The sequence below is a fragment of the Talpa europaea genome, assembly GCF_964194135.1.
Source record: "Talpa europaea genome assembly, chromosome: 10".
Classification (NCBI taxonomy): domain Eukaryota; kingdom Metazoa; phylum Chordata; class Mammalia; order Eulipotyphla; family Talpidae; genus Talpa; species Talpa europaea.
The window spans coordinates 70576868-70601792 of NC_140077.1; the positions used below are offsets into that span (position 1 = coordinate 70576868).

Genomic DNA, 24925 nt, shown 5'->3' on the forward strand with positions numbered 1-24925 from the left:
CCCCCATAAGGCACAGGCAGCCAGGCGTAACCTTAGCAGGCCTTTCCTTAGGCAGGTTGGGCAGCGGCAGGTTTGGAGAGACCAGGCTGGGACTGACCAGGCCCAGGCCCCTCTCCAGGAAGCAGCTTGTCCTTGCTACGGGGAGACCCATCCCGGCTGGGCATCATCACCCAGACAGTATGGCTGGGGCCTTACTCCATGGCACCACCAAGATCTCTGAGTGCATGTGGGTTCTCAAACAATCTCTCTCTGCACCCTAGGGCCCCTCTCATTTGGCTTCCTGGCCTTGGTGCCACCTGCCACATGCCTACACAAAGGCAGGACTCACAAAATCCCTCTTCAGCCCACCTGCCCACGGCCAACCCACCTGGGAATGCTGGTCAACCCACCAGTGTCCTTGGGGTGGTCCCCACTGCTGTTTTCAGATTAAGGGGTGTCCTGGAAAACAGTACGTGTCTTTACTCGATACCCTGAGGGGCTTCAGCGGCCCCCCACAATCCCCCACCCCAGGAGCCCCATGGACCCTCTCTCAGCCCAGGAGCTGCCTGGGACTCCAGTCTCTGGACTCAGCCTCCCAGCACCACCCAAGTCCAGTGAAAGGCACCCCCCAGGCCGAGCCAAGCCATGGGACACTGCCAGCTCCTTCGTCCCCCCAATTTTTTGTTTACTTACAAGGCAGATATTTCCAGTCCCAGATTCGTCCCAGGGAAAATACATACATACATATATACACATATATACATATATATATATATATATATATATATATATATATATATATATATATATATATATAGCGGGTGCCCCTGCGCCCCACGCCTGTCCCCGCCCAGCACCTGGACCTTGCACCCAGCCAGCCTGTCCCCACCCAGTGACTCAGAGCCGGCCCCGCCCCCGCACATTTAACCAGACTGCCAGCCAGGGCGCTTTGCACAACCCACTGCTCCCGCCGCCCATCCAGCTGCTCCTGCCGCCGGTCCTGTTCCGCTGCGGCCGCGCCTCTGCCTTCCAGCGCTGTCCAGGCCATGGGCCCCGCGCGCCACCACGCCCCCGGGCGCATACCGGCCCAGCTGGCCCCGCTGCTGCTGCTGCTGCTGCTGCTACTGCTGCGTCTGCCCTCCGTGCGCGGTGAGTGCGGGGAGGGAGCGTCTCCCGACCCTGGGTCGTCTGGGAGGCCTAGCGGCCTTGAGATGTTCCTGAGACCCTCCACCCCCCAGGCAGGACCCGCGCAGTGGCCAGAGAAGGGCGCCCCACCGCTGGCGAACACCCAGAGCCCTGTGCTGGCCCCAGCCCTGGCTGTTGGGCGTGGCGGGGGTGCGGGAGCGAATCTCACTCTGCTTCCTGAGGGGCAGCGCCTCGCACCCCTGCATTGCTCCTGCGGCGCTGTCTTGTGCGCCTGGCGATGGTCCCCAGGAGGATGCAATACACTTTCACCCCCTATTTTAAAAGAACGAAGACTAAGGGATTGTGCTTTCTGGGCTGCTTGTCCCCTGCTGAATGGCAAGACAGGCAGCCTGGGCGTCCTATCAGTCCCTTGGGTGCCGGCCGGGTGGGGGCGCTGGGCTGTCTTGGAGCACTCCCCTCATTCCCTGGGAGGGGTACTGCTTGAATCCACCGGCTAGTCCCTTTAGCTATGCCTTCTCCTCCCAGGTGACTGCAGCCTGCCCCCAGATGTCCCTAACGCCCAGCCGGACCTGAGGGGGCTCTCCAGTTTCCCCCAGGACACCACCATCACCTACAAGTGCAGCGAGGGTTTTGTCAAAGTCCCCAGCCTGCCCGACTCCATAGTCTGCCTGGAGAGTGAATGGTCAGAAATTGCAGAGTTTTGCAACCGTGAGTTCTTTCTTTCTCTCCTTCTCTCCAGTGGGGTGTGGCAGTGGAATGTATCTCCTTATGCTTCATTTTCTCCCTCTCCCAGTGACCGTAATTGATAGTTCTCTGACTTTATTAACCCCTGGGGTGTGCCTGTTGGCACTTCACACTCGGGCTAATTGACGGCATTACTTCCCAGAATAGGCCCTACTTCTCTTAATAGGTTTTTTTCCCTGACACCAGCTCCTGAAGTGCCTAGTAAGGAGGATAAACAAGGGCGCTGCTGAGGGAGCCGAGTGCCCAGGAACTGTTTGGCGATTACCTCGATGCACCTCACAGGACCTTGGTGTTCTTAAACTTCATTCTTTGATTAGGGTGGACTGTGGAGGGCACCAAGGAGGCCTCTCAAATGGGCCCCTTTACCCAGCCTCCCCCACAGAGCCTGGTGCTGGCTCTGCCATACACAAGAAAGACAGAGGTGACTCTGGAGCCTACCTTGAGCAGTCTGGAGCAGGGGCCACTGTGGTCAGTATAGAAATGGCCACAGTCGGGTGTGAAATGGGCCTTAACTGTTGCTTGGTCCATCAGTGGCGACAGGGGCAGGGACTCACTTCCACCCATCACGCCTGACCAGGCAGGCAGGTAGATGGGCCTGTCCTCTGAACCATGGACACGGTGACCCCAATGGCCACATCCAGACCTCCAGCAGTGAAGAAATAAGTGTTTCTGTGCCATGCTTGGCACACAATAGGGCCACAGTGACAGTGACATTGTGAGCCTTCCATGTGGATTGTCCAGTGTCCAGTGCAGGGGAGGGCAGAGGAGGGTGCGGGAAAGCCCCGACTGTTCCGGAGAGTTGACTGTCAATTATGAAATAAGGTGATGCTAATTTTGCTATTGTTGCTGCTTCCAGGAAGCTGCGCTGTGCCCCCCAGGCTGCTGTTTGCAGCTCTCAAGAAGATCTACAGCAAGCAGAACTACTTCCCGGCGGGCTCCACTGTGGAGTACGAGTGCCGCATGGGGTACAAGAGGGACCCTGGGCTCTCAGGACAACTCACCTGCCTGCAGGACTTTGCATGGTCCAAGCCAGTAGAGTTTTGTAAGAGTGAGTGTTACTTTACAGCGTCTGGGGAATTGGCATCTCTCCATTCATCCTGGAAGCCTCTGTGTGCATTTCATTCTTTATTTACCATAATGCAGATGTTTATGGAGATTTGGATTGTTGTGTGTGACCTGGAAGGCCAGGGCCTGCACCCAGCACCCAGACATCTGTTGTCCTCACCACCCCCACCCCCCACCCCTGCTGTGCCTCTCTCCAGGGCCTCTGCCTTGGCCTCATCAAGGTTCTCAGCTCCGCTACTGCCTTGGCTTTCTTTGGCCCTTGGGTTGGCGTCTTCTGTTCCCCACAGAAGTGACACCCTCTGGTGTTTGTCCTTCCCTGACTGACCTCACTAGGCGTCACCCCCAGGCCCACTCATGACTCTACCAGGCAGGACTCCACCTTTTTCATAGCTGAGACGAAACAGTGTTATTTACAGTGATTATTTCAAGAATGGCCGGTCATGCATTTTAAATCAGCAAACTGCTGGTGAGATAGGGATGGTAATTTACTTGAGATTTCACATTTAGTTAGTTTGAAGTTACCCAAATGACATGAATATGTATGTATTTTACATACACTGCTTTTTAAAAGTGAATATAGGACTAAAATCATCAAATGCAGGCGAGACAGTGAAGGCGGGTTGGAGCGTGTGAGCTCCAGAAACATCAGTGGTTCAGAGGATGGACTTGCTCAGCCATGCTGAGTCATTAAATGACAAAAGTCAATTTGTATTCTTTTCTAGAAAAATCGTGTCCTAATCCTGGAGAAATTAAAAATGGTCACATCAATATAACAACCGACATACTATTCGGCGCCTCCATCTTCTTCTCGTGTAACACTGGGTAAGATTTGGGGCACTGGACACTCAGATTAGGACTCAAGATGGAAGTTTTTAGCTCCGTGACTGGTGTTTCAAGCCAGTAGGAGTAAAATAACTGCCGGGCTCATGGAGGCTTCCTAGAGGGAACTCACAGTTTGAACTAGGAAAACGGGACCAGAGGGGAGGTTTCTTCATCCCCCACAGTCTCTCAATCTTTAGATTTCAGGATGTCTATAACTCATAAAATTTAAATGTCATTAGCAAAGAAAAACTTGTAAATGTTGACACTTGGCAGAAATTAAATCCTTCAGGAGGTAAACATGAAGGCCAGCCTTAAGTTACCTCAATAATGGGTTTACATGTATTTTTTTTCCTGTATCCAGACAACCCATTATAAAATATCATGAATTAAAACATTTATTCCTGGTGCAAAACTGTTCTGACCTGAGGCCTCTTCCACGTTCTGCTTGTGGAGAAGGCACCAGCCCCACTGAGATGTTTCATCTTATCCCCTTTTTTCTCACTCAGTAGCTGCAATTGAACAGTGTGTGTGCACAGAGGTCCTGGACATCACATGCGCTCAGAATGCAGGCGTCTGTGGACCCCTGGACGAATACCAGGCCTCTGGCTTCATGAATGTATCCTCCGGGAGAGCTTGAGCCTATAAGTGCAGTGTGTGGGTCATATCCTGTGCAGCTGTTTGTGCTTTTAGGCCTCAGTAATGTAAACTTCCCAAACATCTGGAGCACTGGAAATATTTTAAACGCTGTAGTACTTCCTGCATGTTGCCCACACGCAAAAACGCTTCACTCGTCTTACTTCAGTTACCCATCAGACATAACCTTGTTAGGAAGCCTTTATAGACATTTAAAACCATTTTAAGCATTTATTTTCTTTTTAAAAAAGCTTTTCTTCATGGATGCCACATTGATAGATGGATGTCACCTTTTGAAATTTAATGTCCCCTGTCACCGGCCATGTGACTTGTGTCCACGGTCTCTTGTCGCCACCTAGTGGCGCAGCAGAGGCTTGGGGACCGCGCGGCGGGTGTTCTGGGGGCTGGAAGGCGGTGCGCTGGGACTTCACTGTGTTTTCCTTCTTGGTTTTAGGTACAAGTTAGAAGGGGAGACGTCCAGCTACTGCTCTCTAGCAGACAACACTGTTCGCTGGAGCCACCCATTGCCAGAATGCAAAGGTGAGACTGGGAACAGCTTAGTCGTGCTGCGGGTCACCTTCGGTGCCTGGGACTTTCTCCTCCTGGGAAGGAGACTGTCTGCCTCCCCACCCCAGGGTGGGAGGGTCTTAGCTCATTTAAAGCCTGTGCTCGCCACGCCCCTTAGCTGATCACCTTGGAGAGAAAGGATTAACCTGCCTGGAGAGTCCTGGCCTTCGCTGTTAGATGGCCTCTCCTTCTGCACTCGGGAGGCATTCGAGATTTTTACACCTGATTTTTGACTGTGTAGACTGAAATGCTGCTGATCAGGGAGTCTGTGTGGCATGAGCCCATGACCCCAGAAGTGGCAGGTGACAGCATTGGCCCAGGCCTCCTGACTCCAGACCCAGCCTGTCCTACCACCCATCTGGAGCGGCCGCGAGCCTCTCTTAGGGCTATTTTCCGCAGTGATGAATGGCGTTAGTATTAGAGGTACTGGTATTTGTAGTAGAGAAATAAGGTCACCTAATGAAGAGGAAGTATGATTTTTGCCCCGCCTGGCCCCACGTGCCTGTGGGCTGCATATGCCCTTTGGTGTCTGGACCTCCCCAAGGTCAGGGTCCGGGAGGAGGGCTCTACCTGGCCTGGAGGGGTGTCGTGTCAGCATAGCTGTTCTGGCCCATCTCCTGGAAGGCACTCTGGAGGTTATGGGGGACCTCGGAACATGTCCTCCCAGCTCCACAGGGCCCGGGTTGCAGGTCCTTCAAAGTGGGGGTCAGGATAGCTTGACTGCAGCACCTCTGTTCTCCATTCATGCTTGGTGCACATGACATCCCAGGCAGCTGTCTGGGCCACAGAGGGGACCTTTCTGTCCTTCTCAAGGACGAAGTCAGACTGCCCAGTGTGGAGCAGGTTCGCCATGCCGCCATCCACAACTCCTCAGCCAACGCTCTGCCCTGTTGGCCCTGGGGTCCCCGTGTCCCTCCGGCCCCCCATCACCCCTCGTGTTGCTGCCTCTGCAGCCCAGAGTGTCCTTCAACCTTTCTTTGCTTGGCTGTTTTGTTGTTTTTTTTTTTTTTTTTCTTTTTTATCAAGGGCCTGTTCTGGTGGTCCTTCTAGAACGTTCCCTGGTGTCCCAGCTGCTTGTCCCGCTTTCCCTCTTTGTACCAGTGGGTGTGCTTGTCCCATGCACCCTGTGCCACTCGTATTAAGTAGCCACATCTCCCCATTTCATCCTGAGACAGGGGGCTGTAGTCCATTTTATTCCTGTTTCTGGGCCAGGCCTGGCGCGGGTCAGGTGCTCAGTGGCCTTTGAGCTGCAGCGGGGAGCTGGCCTCCCTCTCACAGCTGGTGTCATCAGGCTGGTCATGCCATTGCTTTGCTTAGACCGAAAGTGATTTGTGGATGGGCAGGCATTTTCTGGATCCTGAGAGCACCGGGCGCAAAAACTTCACGAGCCATGGACCCCCTCATTTCTTGCCTCCTCGACTTCAGAAATGTTGACCCTTGCATTTGTTATCAAGGGTGGCCGGCAGGGAGAAGCTTCTCTTCCCAATATACTAGGGTGACTCTACTTGTTTTATAAATTTAGCGGCTCAGGAAGACATTGAATAACAGGCCCTGGAGTTTAAATTGCTGAAATCACTTTACCCGAAGTTCAGAGTAACTTGACCTTGACGTCGAGGGTCTTCCCACACACAAACTGTTGGCGCCTCGCTCCCCAGCATGGCGCAGGCACCCAGCTCCTGTCCTTGGCGTCGCCACCCCGTGGCACAAAGGCCACCCCCTCTCTCCTCCACCTAGGAGAAGGGCCCTCTGGGGGAGAAGCTCCAGTTTCGCGAATTCCCTAACATCTCCACCTTCCTTCTTCTTCCAGCTCACACACTTAGTTTTCCTAGAGCGTATTTGACATGTAATATGTGACAATTCTATGTCATTTTCAGTTTTCTAAATCTCATTAGTGCTATGAATTGGCTCAAAGCTTCCACTCTGTCTTGCAACATTCGTCTCCAGAGCGCCACAGCCCCAGCCCGGCACTTAGCAGGCGTTTGGGAACATTGCCCACTGACAACACTGAGTCGAGAGAAATGGCAAATTTTGATTTTTTGAAATCAAAGTTTAACATTTTAGTCTTGTTTCTTGGTAAAAGACCTCACTCATTCTACTAATCTAAAATACGTTGGATTTTTAAAGAAATTCACTGTCCGGACCCACCGGAAATTGCCAACGGGACCATTCAGGAGCCACAGACCACCTACGTGTACCAGCAGTCCGTGACCTATCGCTGCGCCAAGGGCTTCCGGCTGGTTGGGGGCAGCTCCATCTACTGCACCATGAAAGGCGACCAGCCAGCCTGGAGCAGCCCTGTCCCTGCATGCAAAGGTGAAGAAGAGGGGCCTGCGTGGCCGGCCTGGGGGCTGTGGGGCCTGGGGCTCCTGGACCCACACTCGCTGCCCTCGTGCACATGTGCAGCTTCCCTAGGGGCACAGTCTGTTTCCAGGTTCTCTGAGTGTCCTGGGACCTCCAAAGTGTGGGCAGCACGTGGTGACCCCTCAGCAAATGCGGTCGCGCCACACACCGGAGTGCGGACTGCGCAGTTGGCGCCAACGGTCACGGTTGGCTTGGATGGGCAGGCCGTGCCTTGGGCCATTCCATGAGAGGCTTCTTATGTTCACAGGGTCTCGCATCCTGAGCAGAGGGGTGCAGACGCAGTGCCTGCACCCTGGGGGGCAACGTCCTGCGACCTGTGGCCCCACGAATTATGCTCATTTAGTTTCTGCCTCCAGAATTTCTCTTCTTCATCCTTCTAGGTTTTTCCCTTAGTGCCTCTTGTGCCTGCATGGTGCTGCCAGGGACTTTCAAATTGCTCTGTGAAAGTTTTTGGCTCGTTGCACTGCTGGGTGCCAGGCAGGACCGCTGTCTAAATGGCCCCGAGCTTGAATGTCAGGGTAACAGACGTCACTGCCTTGAAATCCTACTAGCGCAAAATAGTTTTTATTATAAATGGCATAACATGCACTGCAGTGAAGTCATAGTAAAATCATAAGACAAATATAAAATGAGAAGTAAAAAGCTCTCTGTCCCTCATGCCACTCTCAGAAGTCACCATGGTACACACATTTTTGTGTTTAATTCTAAAAAGTGAGCACATATTCGTATGCATATTTGCTTTTCAAAAAGTCCCGTGACTGTGTGCCTGGATTGTCTACTTAGCCACTCTCCTATTGATGGGAGTTTAGATTTTTTTTAATTATTATCACACAAGCTGTTGTAACAGTTATTGTGCACATCTGTTCTTTGCTCATGTGTGTAAGTAGTTTTGTGCAATAACTTCCCTGCCAGTTAGTCACCGCATCAAAGACATTGGCAGTGAGACTTTGTTGTTGTTTGTTTAACTGTGTAAAGTGATGTTTTTATTTATTGATGTGAAGAAATCTATTTTTTTTAAAGATTTATTTATTTATACAAGCTCTAGGTACAATCAGAAGCGCGGGAGGGTGAGAGAATTCACCAGAGACGGCGGGGAACAGAGCAGGCAGACTCACGAAGTACACTGTGGAGGGAAGCAGAGGGCACGGCAGGAGAGGTCTGCTCGCCATGTGGGACCCTCTTCTGCGGCCAGGGATTGATCCGGCACTGCAGAGGTCGCGGGCAGCTTCACAGCCCAACGCTCAACCGTTGCGCCACCAGGGGAGGCCCAGAAATCTATTTTTTAAATATTTTTAATTTTATTTATTTTTTACATCATTCTTCATTTTTGCACAATGTAGGCTTTCTCATCTCGGGTGCAGTCCCCGTGGAATTCCCACCACCCATTCACCCGTGACCATCACCACAGTCCCCTGTGCTCTTCCCCTGTTTTGATCCTGCTCACTTTCCCCCAAGCAGAATGTCTCGGGTTTATAGTTGTTGGTTTTGATTTTCACTTTATTATAATTACAACCCCCCACCCCCATCCCTTATTTAGATCCTCTGCATTCCTCCTATAAGTGAAATCATCCAGTATTTTTCTTTTTCTTTCTGGCTTATTTCACTGAGTGTCTTCCTCACCAGCTCCATCAATGTTGCTGCGAATGGCAGGAGTTTACCTTTTGCAGTAAAATTGGATCAGTGTCACTATGGTTATTTCCAAGACCCCGTTCCAATTTCCTCCCACGAATCCAGCCTCCTGGTGATAACTGTGGCCAAATGAGTGTGGGGGGGGCCTCATTTTATTGTTTGAATTCATTTAATGATAAGGGAAGTTCAATATGAAATTTTTAAACATTTAATTTGGCCATTGGCTCAAGTTCCTATTTTCCCCCATTTTGTTGAATCGGATTCCTTAGAGCTGGTAACTCCCTCCAGCTGCCCAGGAAGGCCTTGGCGGGCTGTGTCCGCGATGACATTGTGGCAAATAGATATTCAAAGATCCTATATTTACAGCAAAAATACAGCCTTAGATGGATGTACTCAGCGCCCTGGACATGGGGGTCAAGCCAGATGGGCTGAGGAGCCTGTGGAGGACCTTCTGGCCCAGACGGGAGCCCACCGCCAGGAGGCGGCCCTGGCAGAGCTCGGGGTTGTGCGGGCACTAGCTCCAAGCGTGGCCAGTGCTACCTGGGAAATGAGTGGCTGCCTTGGGCTCAGGCCTCTCAGAATGGGGTCTTAACTTAAGTTGCACAGTTTGTTCTCTGGCCTCAACTCCAGGAGGAACGGAACTGAGTGTAAAGCTGGCACCAGCACAATGGAAGGAAGGGATGCTTTCATCCTAGTCCCTTCGTTAGCTTAAAAGGAGGTGAAAGGGCAAGTCCCCAAGGTCAGGGACATGAGTGGAGAGCATTGGAGAAGGCCCTGCTCATGCCCCCTCCTGGCTGGTGGCTGTGTCCCGGCCTGGCCTGAGGGGAGGAGGGCATGCGAGAACGTGGGTGTGTGTCACGGACAATTTACTCTTTATGCTGAGCTCGTGTCTCTGTGTAAAGGTGCCTCGGTGGCCTGCAGTCCTGTTTCTCTTTCTGTCATGGCAAAAACACCGAGTAGCCCTTGGAATTCAGATGACAAGACTTGGTTTCCAAAGGATCGTATTTAAGTACTATGGAGTGGGAAGAAGCTTAGAGCAATTAATTGGTTCTGGAATCTTAGCTTGGGTAACAACATTAAGCTAATTTTAAAAATCATTTTTCCTCCACAGAAAGTTCTCAAATTTCCAAGGTCACACCAGCAGTTCAAAAACCCACTACAGTAACTGCTCCAGGTACAAAGCCCAAACCGATTCCTCACAAGCCCACCCCAGCCAGTGCTCCAGGTACAAAGCCCAAACCGACTCATCAGAAACCCACTTCTGCGAATGCACCAGGTACAAAACCCAAACCGACTCATCAGAAACCCACCACAATAAATTCTTCAGCTACAAAGACCCCACTAACTTCTCACAAACCCACCACAGCCAGTGTTCCAGGTACAGAAGCCTCATCGGCTCCTCAGAAACCCACCACAATCAGTGCTTTGCCTACAAAACCCAAGCCGACTCCTCAGAAACCCACCACAGCCAGTGATTCAGCTACAAAGGCCCCCCTAACTCCTCACAAACCCACAACAGCCAGTGATTCTGCTACAAAGGCCCCCCTAACTCCTCAGAAACCCACTACAATCAGTGCTTTGCCTACAAAGCCTAAGCCGACTCCTCAGAAACCCACAACAGGCAGTGATTCTGCTACAAAGGCCCCCCTAACGCCACAGAAACCCACCACAATCAGTGTTTTACCTACAAAGCCCAAGCCGACTCCTCAGAAACCCACCACAACCAGTGATTCTGCTACAAAGGATCCCCTAACTCCTCAGAGACCCACTACAGTAAATTCTTCAGCTACAAAGAGTCTATTAACTCCTCAGAGGCCCAATACAGCCATTGACTCAGCTACAAAGTTCCCACTAGCACCTCAGAAACCCACTACAATAAATTCTTCAGCTACAAAGATTCTGCTAACTTCTCAGAAACCCACCACAGCTAATGTTCCAACTTTGGAAGCCCCATCAGCTCCTCAGAAACCCACTACAGCAAATAATTCAGCTACAACCATCCAAAAATCCCCCCTATCAAACACTCTATCTGCAAAGACCCCAGCAGCCCTAAACCCTAGCATGGCACATGCTTCTGCCACACAAGCCACACGGCCAGCTCAGAGGCTCACTACAGCCAAGGCTGTGCTCACACAGAGTCCTCCAGCCACACACAAGGCCACTGCTGGGTTCTCCCCTGTGACCAAGGGTGCCCCTACAACACAAAGGTTGACTTCTGCTCATGTTACAGTGAAGCAGAGCCCAGCGGCTCCCAAGGCGACCACACGTGTCCACACCACCAGCACGGCGAAGGGGCAAGGCCCCCCTCCTTCAGGTGAGTGGACATGTCCAGGGACGGGGACCTGGTCTCTGGGTAGGCTTTCTGGCAGGCCGGGTCTCAGTGTTAGCCCATCCTAGGTTAGTGTAGCCGGAGGTCTTCCATCCACCATTCTTGACTGTCCCGAGGCAGGGCCTATGCTAGGCCTTGGAGCAGACAGCATTTTGTGCTGGGGCGGCGGCCCCATGAACAAAATGCGAAACTAGGGCTCGTGAGAATAATCTGTTTTCTGTATGAGCTTTACAGGCTGAATTTTTAAAGACTTGGCTGCTCCCCAGCTACTGGCTTTGGTTTGTTTCTTGAGCATCTTGTAGGACTGAAATACTCATTTTTAATTGTGATAGTTTTAAATGGCTTTAACTTTTTCATTGAAGTCTACACACAGACACCATGTGCCACTCTACCTTTTCCAAAACCGAAATTTGGGGGACCCCTGCAGTGCCCCTCACTGGCCAGCTGCCCTGTCTGCCCTGAACTGGGTCCCCAGGCCTGGTCCCTGTCCCGGGCCACTCAGGCCCTGAAGGGCGGATCTGGCTCCCTCTGCTTGCCTCCGTTCATTGTGCGATTTCTCCAGATTTTGTCCAGATTTCCTGATTGCTGTGTTGGAGTCTAGTTTGCCACCATCCAGATAATTTTTAAGAATTAAAACCATTACAGATATTATTTCTGAGATTTCTTTGGGGTATGTCTGCGCCCCACTAGCTAGACAGACACACTTCACACAAAACCGGCCCCATTACTTGGTTCCCCTTTCAAAAAAGGAACTTCCACTTCCACCTGGTTTCGGTCAGTAGTTATCTTTTAAAGTAGTTTTACACATCACAACTATATTCGTAATGATTTCAAAACTGTTTCTGGAAGCCTGCTTTGCCAGTCCCCGGGCATCTTGAAGGACAGATTCTGCTGTTTGAGCCATCATGGGGCTTCCTGGCACTCACGCCCTGGCTGCCAGCTGGGCCCTGCATGCCATGTGCCTGTGTCCGTGTCTGCATTCAGTGAAAATAGTTGGCCGTGAAGTCGTCACCTGACTTGGCCCTGTGCACTCGGTACCAGTTTGGGGGCTCATATTGGCACACAGACTTAGTTCCCCCTTTAGCCCTATAAGCACTGGCAGCCTCCTAAAGGGCAGAAAAGTTTTAGGTTGAACATACCCAACTTTTTACATAACAAGCCAGAGAGAAATAAAATTTCACTTTATATAATCTGTTACAGTGAACTTCATTGAAATATTTCTTTCTATAAAAAAGCTACAAGGTGATTTAGCCAATTTGACTATACCTGACTCAATTTTTTGACATAACAAACCAATATCAGGGTCAAATTTCTCTTAGGTTGGACTTATTTATTCTTTAAAATATCATAAGCCACCTTTTGGCTCTTTTTTGTTTTCTTTTTAAGATTTATTTTATTTATTTATGAATACAAGAGCTGGGGTGCAGGCCAGAGGTGCAGGGAAATGAGTGGATTCCCAGGAGACATAGTGGGGAGTAGAACAGGCAGATCCACTGAAATCCACAGCTGAGGGGAGCAGTGGGAGACAGGAGAGTTCTGCTGCACCATGTGGGTCAACTCCTGGCCAGGGATCAAACTCAGGCTGCAGTGGCTGCGGATAGCTTCATAGTGCTGAGACTTAACCCCTGTGCCACTGGGGAGGCCCTTTTTGGCTCTTATTGAAAAAAATACTTAGGCACCACTTTCTGTCTATACGAAAGTGCAGGGGCCCCTCCTCCCCGACCCACCCTGTCCCACCGCAGCCCTGCAAGCACTGCCACCCTTGCTCGCTCTCCGAGGGTGAGTCAGTGGCTTGGGGACGAGTGTGCATGATGCACACAGGACAGAGTCTGGGGAGAAACTGAGGCTTGAACATGCAGCTGCCGGCTCTGGACCCATGCCTGTCCCGCTGCGCCCACCATTCTTCCCAGGGGGGCTATGGAGCAGCATATTTACTATCACAGCTAGTCTGTTTATTTGAAAGTAGTTATTTTTGCGAGACTTCATTCCTAGTCATTGAAAGGCCTAAACCATCAATGACAGAGTCGGTGAAGTTTTGATAGAATCTGCTGAGACAGTCTCCAGCTCCTGAGTATCTAGTGGGAGGCTGGAGCCAGAGGGACTCCTGTCCCATCTGTCTTGATTCTTGCCACCGTGCCCTCCTGAACCTGCTGGGCAGCTTGGGCTCAGATCCAGTATTTCACCACATTTTCTGTTTACGGTGCTGACTGCCGAGTGGAGGTAGGCACGGGCCTGTGTGCTGCTTGATGGAGTTAATAATATATCGTTATTATAATCCATTTTCTTAGTTACGGACTACGAGTTACTTTTGAACTCTCAAGTGCAGTTTGGGGCTTATATCTGTATTTTTGTATGTATAATAGCTGGCGAGCAAATCAATGATTCTAAACATTTTAAAAAATTTTTCTTCTTCAGGTGCTAACAACATTGCAGTTGGTAAGTTTGGCTCTCCAGTGGTTAAAAGAAATTGCCTTCACTGTGGGAAGTACAATCCGTATTCCTGGAAGAACATACTGTCTTTTAGATGTCTTAGGAATACTATTAAAATGCAGTGTTTGTGGGTACCAAAGAGAAAACAGGTAAATGCATTTTATCGACATGTTTTGTGGAAACCAATGAGAACGGGGTACATTCCTAAGTATTCCCGACCTTGTTCTTGTTCCAAGGTCATTTTGGGGCAACTTCAGGTCACATGGCCAATCAGTCGTGTATCCCTGCGAGCCTCTTGTATGAGGGCATCCTCCTAGGGCTGAAGAAGCTCAGGAAGAAGCTGATGGTTAATCCAATTTCTCTCCTCAAGTATTTTTTAGCTAATCATAAACTGCTCCGTGGCCATTTCCAGATTACTATCCTGTGCCAAAGAAAACCATGCTACCTTTGTGTACACCCTCTTCCTTTTCTCTTCCCTTTCATTTGCAGCAAAGTTATTTTTAAAAATATTATGTTGTTGTAGACATGAGGCCAAAAGCACACATCTGTGGAATGGATCTCCTGTCTTTTGCTCTAGTTCCTTTTTTGTCCATAAATATATTATTTGATGTTATGAATTAACAGGGACATGAATAAATCCTGATAAAGGTGGTAAGGGAAATGTTTGTTAAGAAGCAGTACAGCTTAATTGATAAGTAATGGCCAATAGAAAATATACTCTTACTAACAAGTGTATATTTTTAAATTATTTCCTTTTGAACTGAAGTATCCAACGTTATGCATGTGTGAATTGGCCAAGTTAGTATGAGGCCAAAAGTGAGCATTTATTATTATTACTATGGTTTTCTTATATTTGACTGAACCACTCCTAAATGAAAAGATCTATTTTGAAAGGTTCCAACAGTTGAAATTCACTTTGTTCATTCTATATTTTTAAACAAATAAATGTATTCTAAGTGAAACCAGCACGAGAAGGAGTTAATGTTGACAACAGGGATGAGTTCAGTAGGTGAGCTTTCCTGGCCTGCTCAGCAGAATTCAAGGAAGGTTTGATGTGCATGTTCTTTTTCTCTGAAATTCATGAAGTTTAGAGTATGATTTCCCAGGAATCCTCTCTTAGGTGAACTGTAATTCCAACCTATATTCAAGAATAAAGAGCTCCCTGCCTCTTCAGTCAGACACTGGGCAGTGCCTGTGTGAGTGTGACCCTACACTTATGACAGAAAAACATGAAAGTTAGCTTTAGTTCTTAGGTTTATTCTGTGAATCAAGTCACTTTTCTCATTTTAAAGATTATCAAGGAAATTGCTTTTGTCACTACACTGCAGTGTGAGTGGTGCTGAGTCATTAGGATTTCACAAGTATTTGAACTTTTTCCTATTTAATTTCACCAGGAAAGAGACTTATCTTTGCACTTCCTCATGTGCTACATTAGCAAAGTCTGAAGATGTCTGTACCAGTGTTTCTCCACTTGCTTCATCATTGCCCTCTCCCTTTCAGGAATTTTTGACTCCCCCCACCCCCACCCAGTAATCCCTGTGGATCCCCACGAAACTTTAAAACCACACATATACTGACATCTATGTCCATGCTAGGCATGCGTACAAACGTCCACACACACGTTACACCTGAACGCATGAGCTCCTTTCTTCCCGTGTGGGAGATGCCCCCACTGAGAACAGGTGCTCTCAGCTGTTGCTTCTGTTTTTGTTTTTAAGACAAAACCTTAGAGAAGAAAGGCTTGTGCCTTGGAGTCCGACAGACCTTGGTTTGTGTCTTGTTTTCTTTTTCATTCTGTAATTCCTCTCCCCAAGTTCCAATTTTCTCCCTTATGAGCTGGAGATCATGATTTCTACCTCAAGTCTCTGACGTTTAAATGTTTACGTTGATAATGCCTAGCCCAGCACTAAGAGTTGAACAACTGCAGCTTAAAGAGGTTGCCAGATACAGTTGCAACTGTTTTCTGAACATGAATTTCTGGCAATTCTGTTACTCCCTTGGACATGCCAAGGCAGCAGCAAGTCTCTTACGGTATCTGCGTGTCCACTACAGGCAGAGCCCTGTGCTGTGGTTTTTGTACATATTCATTTACCCCTCACCATGGTCCTGCATGGGGCCAGTGCCCACCTGTGGCTGAGACTGTGGCTGTGCACCTTGCCAGTTGTAGCATGCCTCCATGTGCAGGGGGCAGGCAGGTGACCGTTTCTCCGACATGGGGTTCATGAAGGTAGAACGGGTCTCGTCCTGGCCACGGGACAGAAACTGCACTAGCCAAATCCACTGGCTAGAGGTAGCCCTGGATCTTGTAGGTTTGCTTTGTCCCCCCATGGCAGAAATGCTACCTTTGACAGTCATAAACCCCTCTGGGGAGTCATGGGGGAGCAGAAGGGAAATGGAAGGAAAAGCAGGTGACTGCTTGGTGCAGTAGCCTCACTCTCCTCTGTTCTCTCACGGCATATGCTTGCTTACCACCGCACACTTCTGAGTGTGGATGTGTCACAGACTGGCACAAACTGGGGGTATCCTTGGTGGCAATGTGAAATGTAAAGGCCTCTCCTGTGCTCTCTGCCTGTGCAACGCCAGGCGGCAGGCCGGGCCTGGCAGACAGTGACTTCATGTGCAGAGAGCATGCAAATGGCGTAGTCCTGCAGTTGCCTGGGGCTGCTGGGTCTGAGGAGAGTGTGTGGGTTTCCTTTATTTAACAAATGAAAGAAATACACAGGCACAGAGAATGCAGTGAAAGTCGAGTTTAAGGCTTGCATCTGTGGAAGTCTCTGTCCAGCAGCACGTCAGCTGCCCACAGGCCTGTCCCCTCGTTGGTGTGAAACAGGATGAGAAAGCAGCACACACCTTGCCCTCCGCTTTCCAGGCGCTTGTAGTATGTGGGCCATGTTCCTGCTTTATTGATCGACGGGAAAGTTTTTGATGTGCCCAGGAGAACCCACATTTCTCCAGAAGGGGTGCCAAGCATCATTTAATTAACACCAGGTCCTTCAGGAAGAATTCTGGCGTGAGGTCTTTGGAGGTGGAGATGATGCTGTGTATGTACAGTGCTCACGGTCTCAATTTTTTCAGCTACCGGTGAGTGAGTCGTGAGCACGTCCATGGCCTCACGGCTTACCCAGTGGGCACTGGTCCCACGGGCTGCCACATGGGCTCAGCGGTGCAGCCCCTTCTCCCCCTGAGTTGTTTTTAACTCCATGTAGATATATTTCATGTCAGGGGCGGGGTCGCTAAAACCCTCCTAAGTGGTCTGAGGGTCCGTGTTGTTCTCACGTAAGTGCTCCTCAATTAACGATTAAGGACATTAGAACCATGGCCATCATTTCACACGTGGTTTCATGGTCTCATTATCCCAAGGTGTAAAAATCTGAACTTGACCCTGACTCACCTTTGGGGTGGATTCCTGTCCACACCAAGACTAAACTATTGCCTTAGTACCTCCATATTTTCATCTTGTCTAATTTGAGAGCTAGACTCTTACTGATTCACTAACGGCTCTTGTGTGAGAATTTTTTCTCATATTTCCATATTTGCTCTGGTGTCCTGTTGACCCACCAACCTCCACACACCTTCTCCGGGGACTGCGTGTGTCCCCAGAGGTTCCTGTGGCCCAGCAGCAGTGAAGCACTTTTGAATTTCTTTTTTATTTATTTCTTTTTTATTTTTATATTCCCCATACAATTGCACCCTCCCCTTATTTTGGCCCCAATCCCTCCTTTCCCTGCCCCCCACATAGTGTGTTTCTGGTTTATAGTTGTTTGTCGATTTTGATTTTTTCTCTCTTATAGTTATTCTTTTTCCTGGTCCCTTATTTAGGTTGTCTTTCCGTTTCTTTGTGTCTACTTCTATTTCTTTTAACAGTGTTTTATAGTTTTTTTTGTATAGGTCCTTTACTTCTTTTGTTAGGTTTATTCCCAAGTATTTGATTTTTTTTGTTTCAATAATAAAAGAAATGGTTTTCTTGATTTCTTCTTCTTCAGATTTATTGTTTGTGTATAGGAAGGCTACTGATTTTTTCGTGTTGATTTTGTATCCTGCCACTTTACTAAACTGAGTTTAATTAGTTTTTCTGTGGAGTTTTTGGGGTTCTCTATGTATATTATCATATCGTCCACAAATAGTGATAGTTTGACTTCTTCCTTGCCTATTTGAATGTCTTGTATCTCTTTCTCTTGTCTTATTGCTCTGGCTAGGACTTCCAGTATTATATTGAAAAGCAGTGGTGAGAGTGGACATCCTTGTCTTGTCCAGACCTTAATGGGAATGCTTTCAGTTTTTCGCCATTGAGAATGATATTGGCTATGGGCTTGTCATATATGGCCTATATGATTTTTTTTTTTTTACTTAAGGAATGTCTTTATTCATAGCAATAATACTTTATCAGACATGAAGGAGCCTTTTTTATGAGCAGGATTATTAAAAATAGCTCCCATGAAAATTTCCTGGAAAAAGGAAACCAATGGTGACCACTGGGCATATTGACACATTTGTTGTAAAATATAATTTAAGTATTATTTTCAATAAGGTATGGGTAGCCTTTCCAACTAATTAAATACTCAAAATATTTAAAAATTCTCCTGTAGGATCGATTACATTTTAAAATTCAGTTGGCAAATTTCTGCTAAATTTCAAAAGGAACAAGTTCACAGAGGTGGAGCTGCGGTATTTTCAGAATAATAAGCAGCTGCCGTGCCAAACAAATTTATCTGATTTATAAATCTACTGTAATTGCTGCTTGGAAGCCAGCAACTAACTTTTTTTTTTTTTAATAATAAATTTTATTTTTATATTCCCCCATACAATTGCAAACGCCCCATTCTGACCCCAATCCTTCCCCTCCCGCCCCCCATGGCCTATATGATGTTGAGGTATGTTCCTTGTATCCTGAGAATTTCAAGGGCCTTTATTATAAATGGGTGTTGTACTTTGTCGAATGCTTTCTCAGTATCTATGGATATTATCATATGTTTTTTATATTTCTTCTTGTTGATGTGTTGGGTTACATTGATTGATTTTCGCATGTTGAGCCATCCTGGTGTCCCTGGAATAAATCCTACTTGGTTGTGGTGAATTATCTTATGAATGAATTGTTGGATTCTGTTGGCAAGGATTTTGTTGAGGATTTTTGCATCAGTGTTTATTGGGGAGATTGGCCTGTAATTTTCTTTTTTTGTGCTGTCTATGTTTGGTTTTGGTATTAGTGTAATGTTGGCTTCATAGAACATATTTGGTAGTATTCCTTCTTTTTCAATTTTTTGAAAGAGTTTGTGTAAGATAGGCACTAATTCACTGCTGAACATTTGGTAGAATTCATTGTGAAGCCGTCTGGGCCTGGGCTTTTTGTTTTTGGGGAGTGCTTTGATTACTGCTTCAATTTTGCTGCTTGTAATTGTTCTGTTTAGTTGTTCTATTTCTTTTTTGTCCAGCTTTGGATGATTATATCGTTCTAGGAATTTGTCCATCTCTTCTAGGTTGTTGAATTTGATTGCATATAAGTGTTTATAGTAATCTCTGATTATTCTTTTGATTTCCGCTAGTCTGTTGTGATTTCTCCTCTTTCATATATAATCCTATTTATATGTGTTTTCTCCTGTTTTTTCTTTGTGAGCCTTGCTAGAGGTTTGTCTATTTTGTTTATTTTTTCAAAGAATCAACTTTTGGTTTCATTGATCTTTTGGATTTTTTTTTAAATTTCCAATTCGTTTATTTCTGCTTTGATTTTTATTATTTCCTTTCTTCTACTGGCTTGAGGTCTTTTTTTGTTGTTGTTGTTCTTTTTTCTAGTTCTTTGAGATGTGAGATTAGGTTCTTTCTTTGAGTTCTTTCTTGTTTGCTGATGTCAGCCTGTATTGCTATATATTTTCCTCTTATTACTGCTTTTGCTGCATTGCATACATTCTGGAAAGTGGTGTCCTCCTTGTCGTTCAACTCAAAGTATTTCTTAATTTCTTCTTTGATCCTCTCATTAGTCCAGTGGTCTTCCAGGAGTGTGGATTTCAATCTCCATGAAGTGGGAGGGTTCCTTGTTTTCTTTTCATGATTTATTTCTAGCTTGATGCCTTTATGATCGGAGAAGATAGTTGGAATGATTTTGATTTTCATGTATCTGTTGATGTTTGTCTTGTAGCCCAGTATGTGATTGATTCTGGAGAATGATCCATGTGCACTTGAGAAAAATGTGTACTCGGATTTTTTTGGGTGCAGTGTCCTATAGATGTCTGTTAAGTCTAGGAGTTCTATCTATGTCTTTATTTAGGGCTCTAGTGTCTTTGTTTATTTTTCATCTCGTTGATCTGTCCATTGGTGAGAGTGGGGTGTTGAAGTCTCCCACTAGATATATATTTTCTTTAATATCTGTTTTCAGAGCTGATAATAATTGTCTAATATATTTTGGTGCCTCTTCATTTGGTGAGTATATGTTGATGAGTGTTATATCTTCCTGCTGTATTGTCCCCTTGATCATAATGTAGTGTCCATCTATGTCTCTTTTTACCTTTTTTAATTTGAAGTCTATTTCATCTGATATAAGTATGGCTTCTTTTTTGGTCTATTTGCTTGTAGGATTGTTTTCCAACCTTTTACTTTCAGTCTGTGTTTATCTTTTATGGTTAAATGTGTTTCCTGGAGACTTTTGAATTTCTTGATATTTTACTCCAATCAAAGATGAGGTATTTTTGGAAGTGGCAGGATTCATCACAGGGGCAGAGAACACCCCCATTTCTGGGGAGCAATGGTTCCCCTCATGAACTATCTTTCTAAGTGAATGACGTGGAGTTAGGGGATCAGTTACAGAGACTGCCTGGATGATACACTCTAAAAACTCACCTGTGGTAGAAATGGCTCTTTTAAAAGCAGCCCAGAAGACAGTACAATTGTGTGACATTTATATCTTCCTGATTTGGAATTAAAGATACTTGCTAGTCACATTAGCTTCAGCTGCTTTTCTAGTGTCTTCTGTAATTTCCTTTCTAGTACAGATCAAAAGAGCACAGCTCAAGGACAATGGGGGTTGGGGTGGGGTGGAAAAGAGCACCCAGGGCAGTGAGGATGAAGGGAAATTGGTGGTTTTGAGAAGAAAGACTGGAAGCAGAAAGCAGGCTATAAAAATTACTCTCTGTGGACCAACTTTTTGGACCAATGACTTGATATTTCTCAACTGAAAAGAGTGCATTTAATCCTAAAAGTTAATGTTAGCTTTTCTAGGTGGAATTGCATCTACAATAGACTACAAACTGAAATGCTAAGTAGGCTTTCCCATCACCTTGCACATGACCTTCTCCTTTCTGAGATCCAGGTTACTCATTTCCAAGTGAGAGTGCGAGTGCATTTGGAGTTGCAGTAGCTCGGTGCTGAAATGACATCATTCAGTGATATGATGTGAGTGAGCGATGATCAAAACATTTAAAATTGAACATGGTGGGGAGGATTGGAACATCTGAGAATTGAACCTGTCAGACATTTTCATTTGAGCATTGTGATACTTCAATAGTTTGTCTTTTCTTTGAAAGAAAACAGGAGAAATAACGTGTAATGGTCAGCATCAGACTCGCAGCACAAGGCAGCCAGACACAAGCCAGAAGTCAAATCTCCTAGTTTCCCTTAATTGCCTCCTCGCTGCCATGTTGTGATGCCACATTGTATATGTAACTGCTCATGCATCTATTAACTGTGCTGTCAATTTTCCCCCCTCAAGGATTTGTTGCTGGCACTGTTCTAATTGTTACCGTAATTCTAATCAAAATTGTCTGGGACTATGGAAAATCAGGGTGAGCAGAAATTTTGGTGATGTTTAAAAATTTATTCTTCTTTCCGGTAAAACTTGAAAGCATATCAGTAGACAACTCTAATAGCTTAATGGCATAATCAGATGTGCGTTCTCTCTTTCTTCCTTTCGTAATTAATACCTTGATGAGTAGACTTGGGGTCTCTCTTTTTTTTAATCTCCCGATTTGGGGTCTCTTTAAAGCATTTCTCGATACACTCAGGCATTAGCAACATCTCAATGGAAAGTCCTTGGAAAGCCAAACTTCCCCTTCGCCATCTGGTCATCAACGCACCTTTCTTCCTGCTCAGTATGACTTACCGCAGCATCTGTGTGTTGTATAGAAGTAAAGAAATAGAAGAAAAGGCCACCATTAACTTGCTGCCAGGTTGCCTACAATTAGTGCTTTCCTGAGTGGCATTTTAATAGGCCTTTCCACCCTCAGCCTGGCACCCAGTGCCTGGAGGCCTTGCTGGGCCTCAGCTCTCTCAGTTCTTCCTGTGTGGAAGACCTAGGTGCGCGGTGAACTGTGCTGGTCAGACAGCGACGCACAGAAGAAAATCAGTGTTATTTGAAACACCTACATCCACACAACACACATCAAGTGCAATGTGGCTGGTGCCAAACTATCCTACAGGTAAACAGCACTATTTAAATTGACCCCTTCTCTGTCTTAGAGATTTTGCTCTTCAGAAAGCTCATTGTGGACTTCCTACAGACTTGAATGATTTCTGGACTGTCTGTTTTACCATGAACAGTTCATTTTAATACTGCCGCAGATTCTTTAGCTGTCTAATTCTCTAGGTGATGGAGCTCTCTAGCTTTTACTCTGTAACCCCTTTCTCCTGAAATTAACAATATTGTTTAAGCCTACTGCAAGTGAAAGCATGTTCACGTTCTCTACATCACTAAATAGTTTGATCTCTGAGTGAAAATACTGGGTGGCTTTTTTAAAAAGGGTGTTCACGAGTCTCGGTCCCCACCCCAGGCCTCCAGGAGTCATCACAGCAGTAAGCAGGAACATCATTTTCTCTTCAGATGTGTCAGAAACATATTAAGAATGTGGGTTAGAACCCAGAAAAAATGAGCAAAGCTGGGTCAAGTGCCTGAGCAGGTGACAGCGGAGGAGCTTAGAGCGCCGCAGCCTCCTGCTCCCTTGCTGACCCGGCTCTCAGGTGGCCTGGACAGGCGGCTCGGCCAGCTCTAGTTACTGCAGAGGGTGGGGTCGGGGGTTGGGGCCTCTAGGGACATCACCAGCTTCTTTACAGAGTTTGATAAAATAATTGGCCCTGATACCCATAACAGGATGAAAGGTGCTGAAACTTAGCAGGAGGGGATATTTGCTGCGGGTTTGTCAGGAGCAGAGACATGCCTCCATCTCTGAACAGCGGAATACTTGATGTCCCCTCAGGGGGAGCTCGGCAAGGGCTGGGCTGGCTGCTTTGTTGTGGCTCTGATTTCCCGCTAATCTAGAGAAAACCTGGCTGCGATGAGAGCAGGGGTAAAGCGAGGGAGCACGAAGGTGAAAGGAGATTTCACCCAGGGCTGGTGTTTGCCCAGCGAAGGTTGTGCTGGCACCTTTGAGAGCTTGTGCGCTCGGGTTCACACAGAGGGTGAGGGCTTGTGAGCGGGCGTGGATGCAAACAAAACCTTGTCATCCATCAGTGTTTCTCTCTCTACTGCTCAGCTCTTACGACACAGGTGAGGACAGCAAAGGCCTCAGTGTCACGTTTCGTAATTAACTGACGTGGGAGGTGTCAGAAGTAAGAGCTTCTGGTAAATTGTGACAGGTATATGGTTTCATAAAATCCACTTCCTTGCCTTGCAATGTGTCCCTGCTGCGGTCGGGCAGGGTCGGGGGGACTAACCTCTGCTTCGGAATGTCGGAATCATTCTTTGATGAATGAACGACTAACATGGGCTGGCTCTCCCCTCCCTGGTGTTTTCCGTTCCTGCGGGATCTCAGCCTGGGTCTGGTTCCTGCCACTGCTGGGCTGCGGACGGTGCTACAGAGGCCTGGACCCAGAGCAAAGGAGCCCAGAGAGGGCGACACCTTCGTTAGCTGATGCCCCGAGCATGGTGGGCCCTGGCCCCATGTCCCTTCACTGAGGGCAGTCAGTGTTTCTGGCATCAGGACATGCTGACACTTGCTCGAAGTCACCTCTTAGTTGTGTTCATAGACTTTGTAAGCTGAGTCTCTTATTCATGATGCAAAATTATTGCACCAGAATAATTGAAATAAATGTGTCTAGAAACTTGGTTTCTTCCTCAAAAGGAAGTATCAGTTCCACACATAGCTGACTTCTAACCTGAAAGTAACTTCATGGATTCTAACTTGTTCATCATCTCCAGAAACTGAAAACTCTGGTGTCATATTGGTGTCGTGCTGGCTACTAACTACGGTCTGGGGTCACCCACACGCTCCCACGCGCTGACTTTGTGTTTAACACCCTAAATAAACTAATCAATTTTCACATTTTCTCACACAGGAACTGCAAAAATTCATGTTCATCACCCATAACTAAAATCATTTTGATTTTAATTTTTTTTTAAATTTTCAGGACAAACATGTTTTATGTTGACAGCCCTGCTTATGATGTTGACCACCGTGGCCTAGCTGCCTTGACCAAAAGGGAGTTGAGAAGGAAGGCACCCCAGTACCTGCAATATTTCTAGTTTCTTAGGACTTCCCAGAGACTGGCTGCGCAGTGGCTCTCGGTTTGTTTCCTTGTTTTCTTTGTGAAGGGCATACGAAGGTCAAGGAAACAGGGGTGGTGGGTCCAGCCTGGAATCACATTCTCAACACAACGGAGACTTGGAAATAGAACAGGGAAGGCTGAGTGAGAGCCCACAAGACAGCGCAGGGGTCTGCTCACCGCAGCCTGCGCACAAAGACAGGCCACAGTGATTTCTCCACTTGATGAGTATTTTTACTCAAAAAGGAAACAAAAAATGGCACACATTAGTTGAATATTTAAAACAAGCAAAAAACTGAAACCAGTCTCTTCTGACAAAAATAACCAAAGAGAGATGAACCACATTATAAAATAATCTTATTTGTCAGTAAGACAATCCTTTCATTATGTGATACAAAGCTCTCTTTCTGAAGACATCCATAGCCAGATTGTAAATCTTATTCTTTTGTAATGCTGAGATTAATTTATTTATATTTATTGATGTCACTGAGCACAATGGTGTTACATGTACAATAAGAAAGTTCCAGAAGATATGTAAAGAAAAATTTATTTTCCCTAAGTAGAAATAAATTACTGATCATATTATTTATCTCATGTAGTATTTAAAGTTTATTTTCTTAAATTTATTTCTAAAATAAGAGATAACAGATGCCTCCCATGAGTAGTTTAGAATGTGTACTCTGGTTACCCTAGTGGGACATGTTCTAGTTACTTTGAGTTATACAACTATCTCAAGCCCATCTTACCTTCTCGTAGCAG

General features: G+C 46.8%; 1 protein-coding gene across 1 annotated transcript; it reads left to right on the plus strand.

Moving 5' to 3' along the window:
- Positions 1 to 1025: 1025 nt before the first annotated feature.
- CD55 (CD55 molecule (Cromer blood group)) lies at positions 1026 to 10778 on the plus strand (the record flags this gene model as incomplete). The annotated part of the gene is made up of 8 exons (XM_084245511.1): positions 1026 to 1128; positions 1651 to 1833; positions 2726 to 2917; positions 3657 to 3756; positions 4844 to 4929; positions 7081 to 7269; positions 10466 to 10621; positions 10708 to 10778. The coding sequence occupies 8 exons, from the start codon at positions 1026 to 1028 to the stop codon at positions 10776 to 10778; spliced, it is 1080 nt and encodes a 359-aa protein (XP_084101637.1).
- Between the last annotated feature and the right edge of the window lie 14147 nt (positions 10779 to 24925).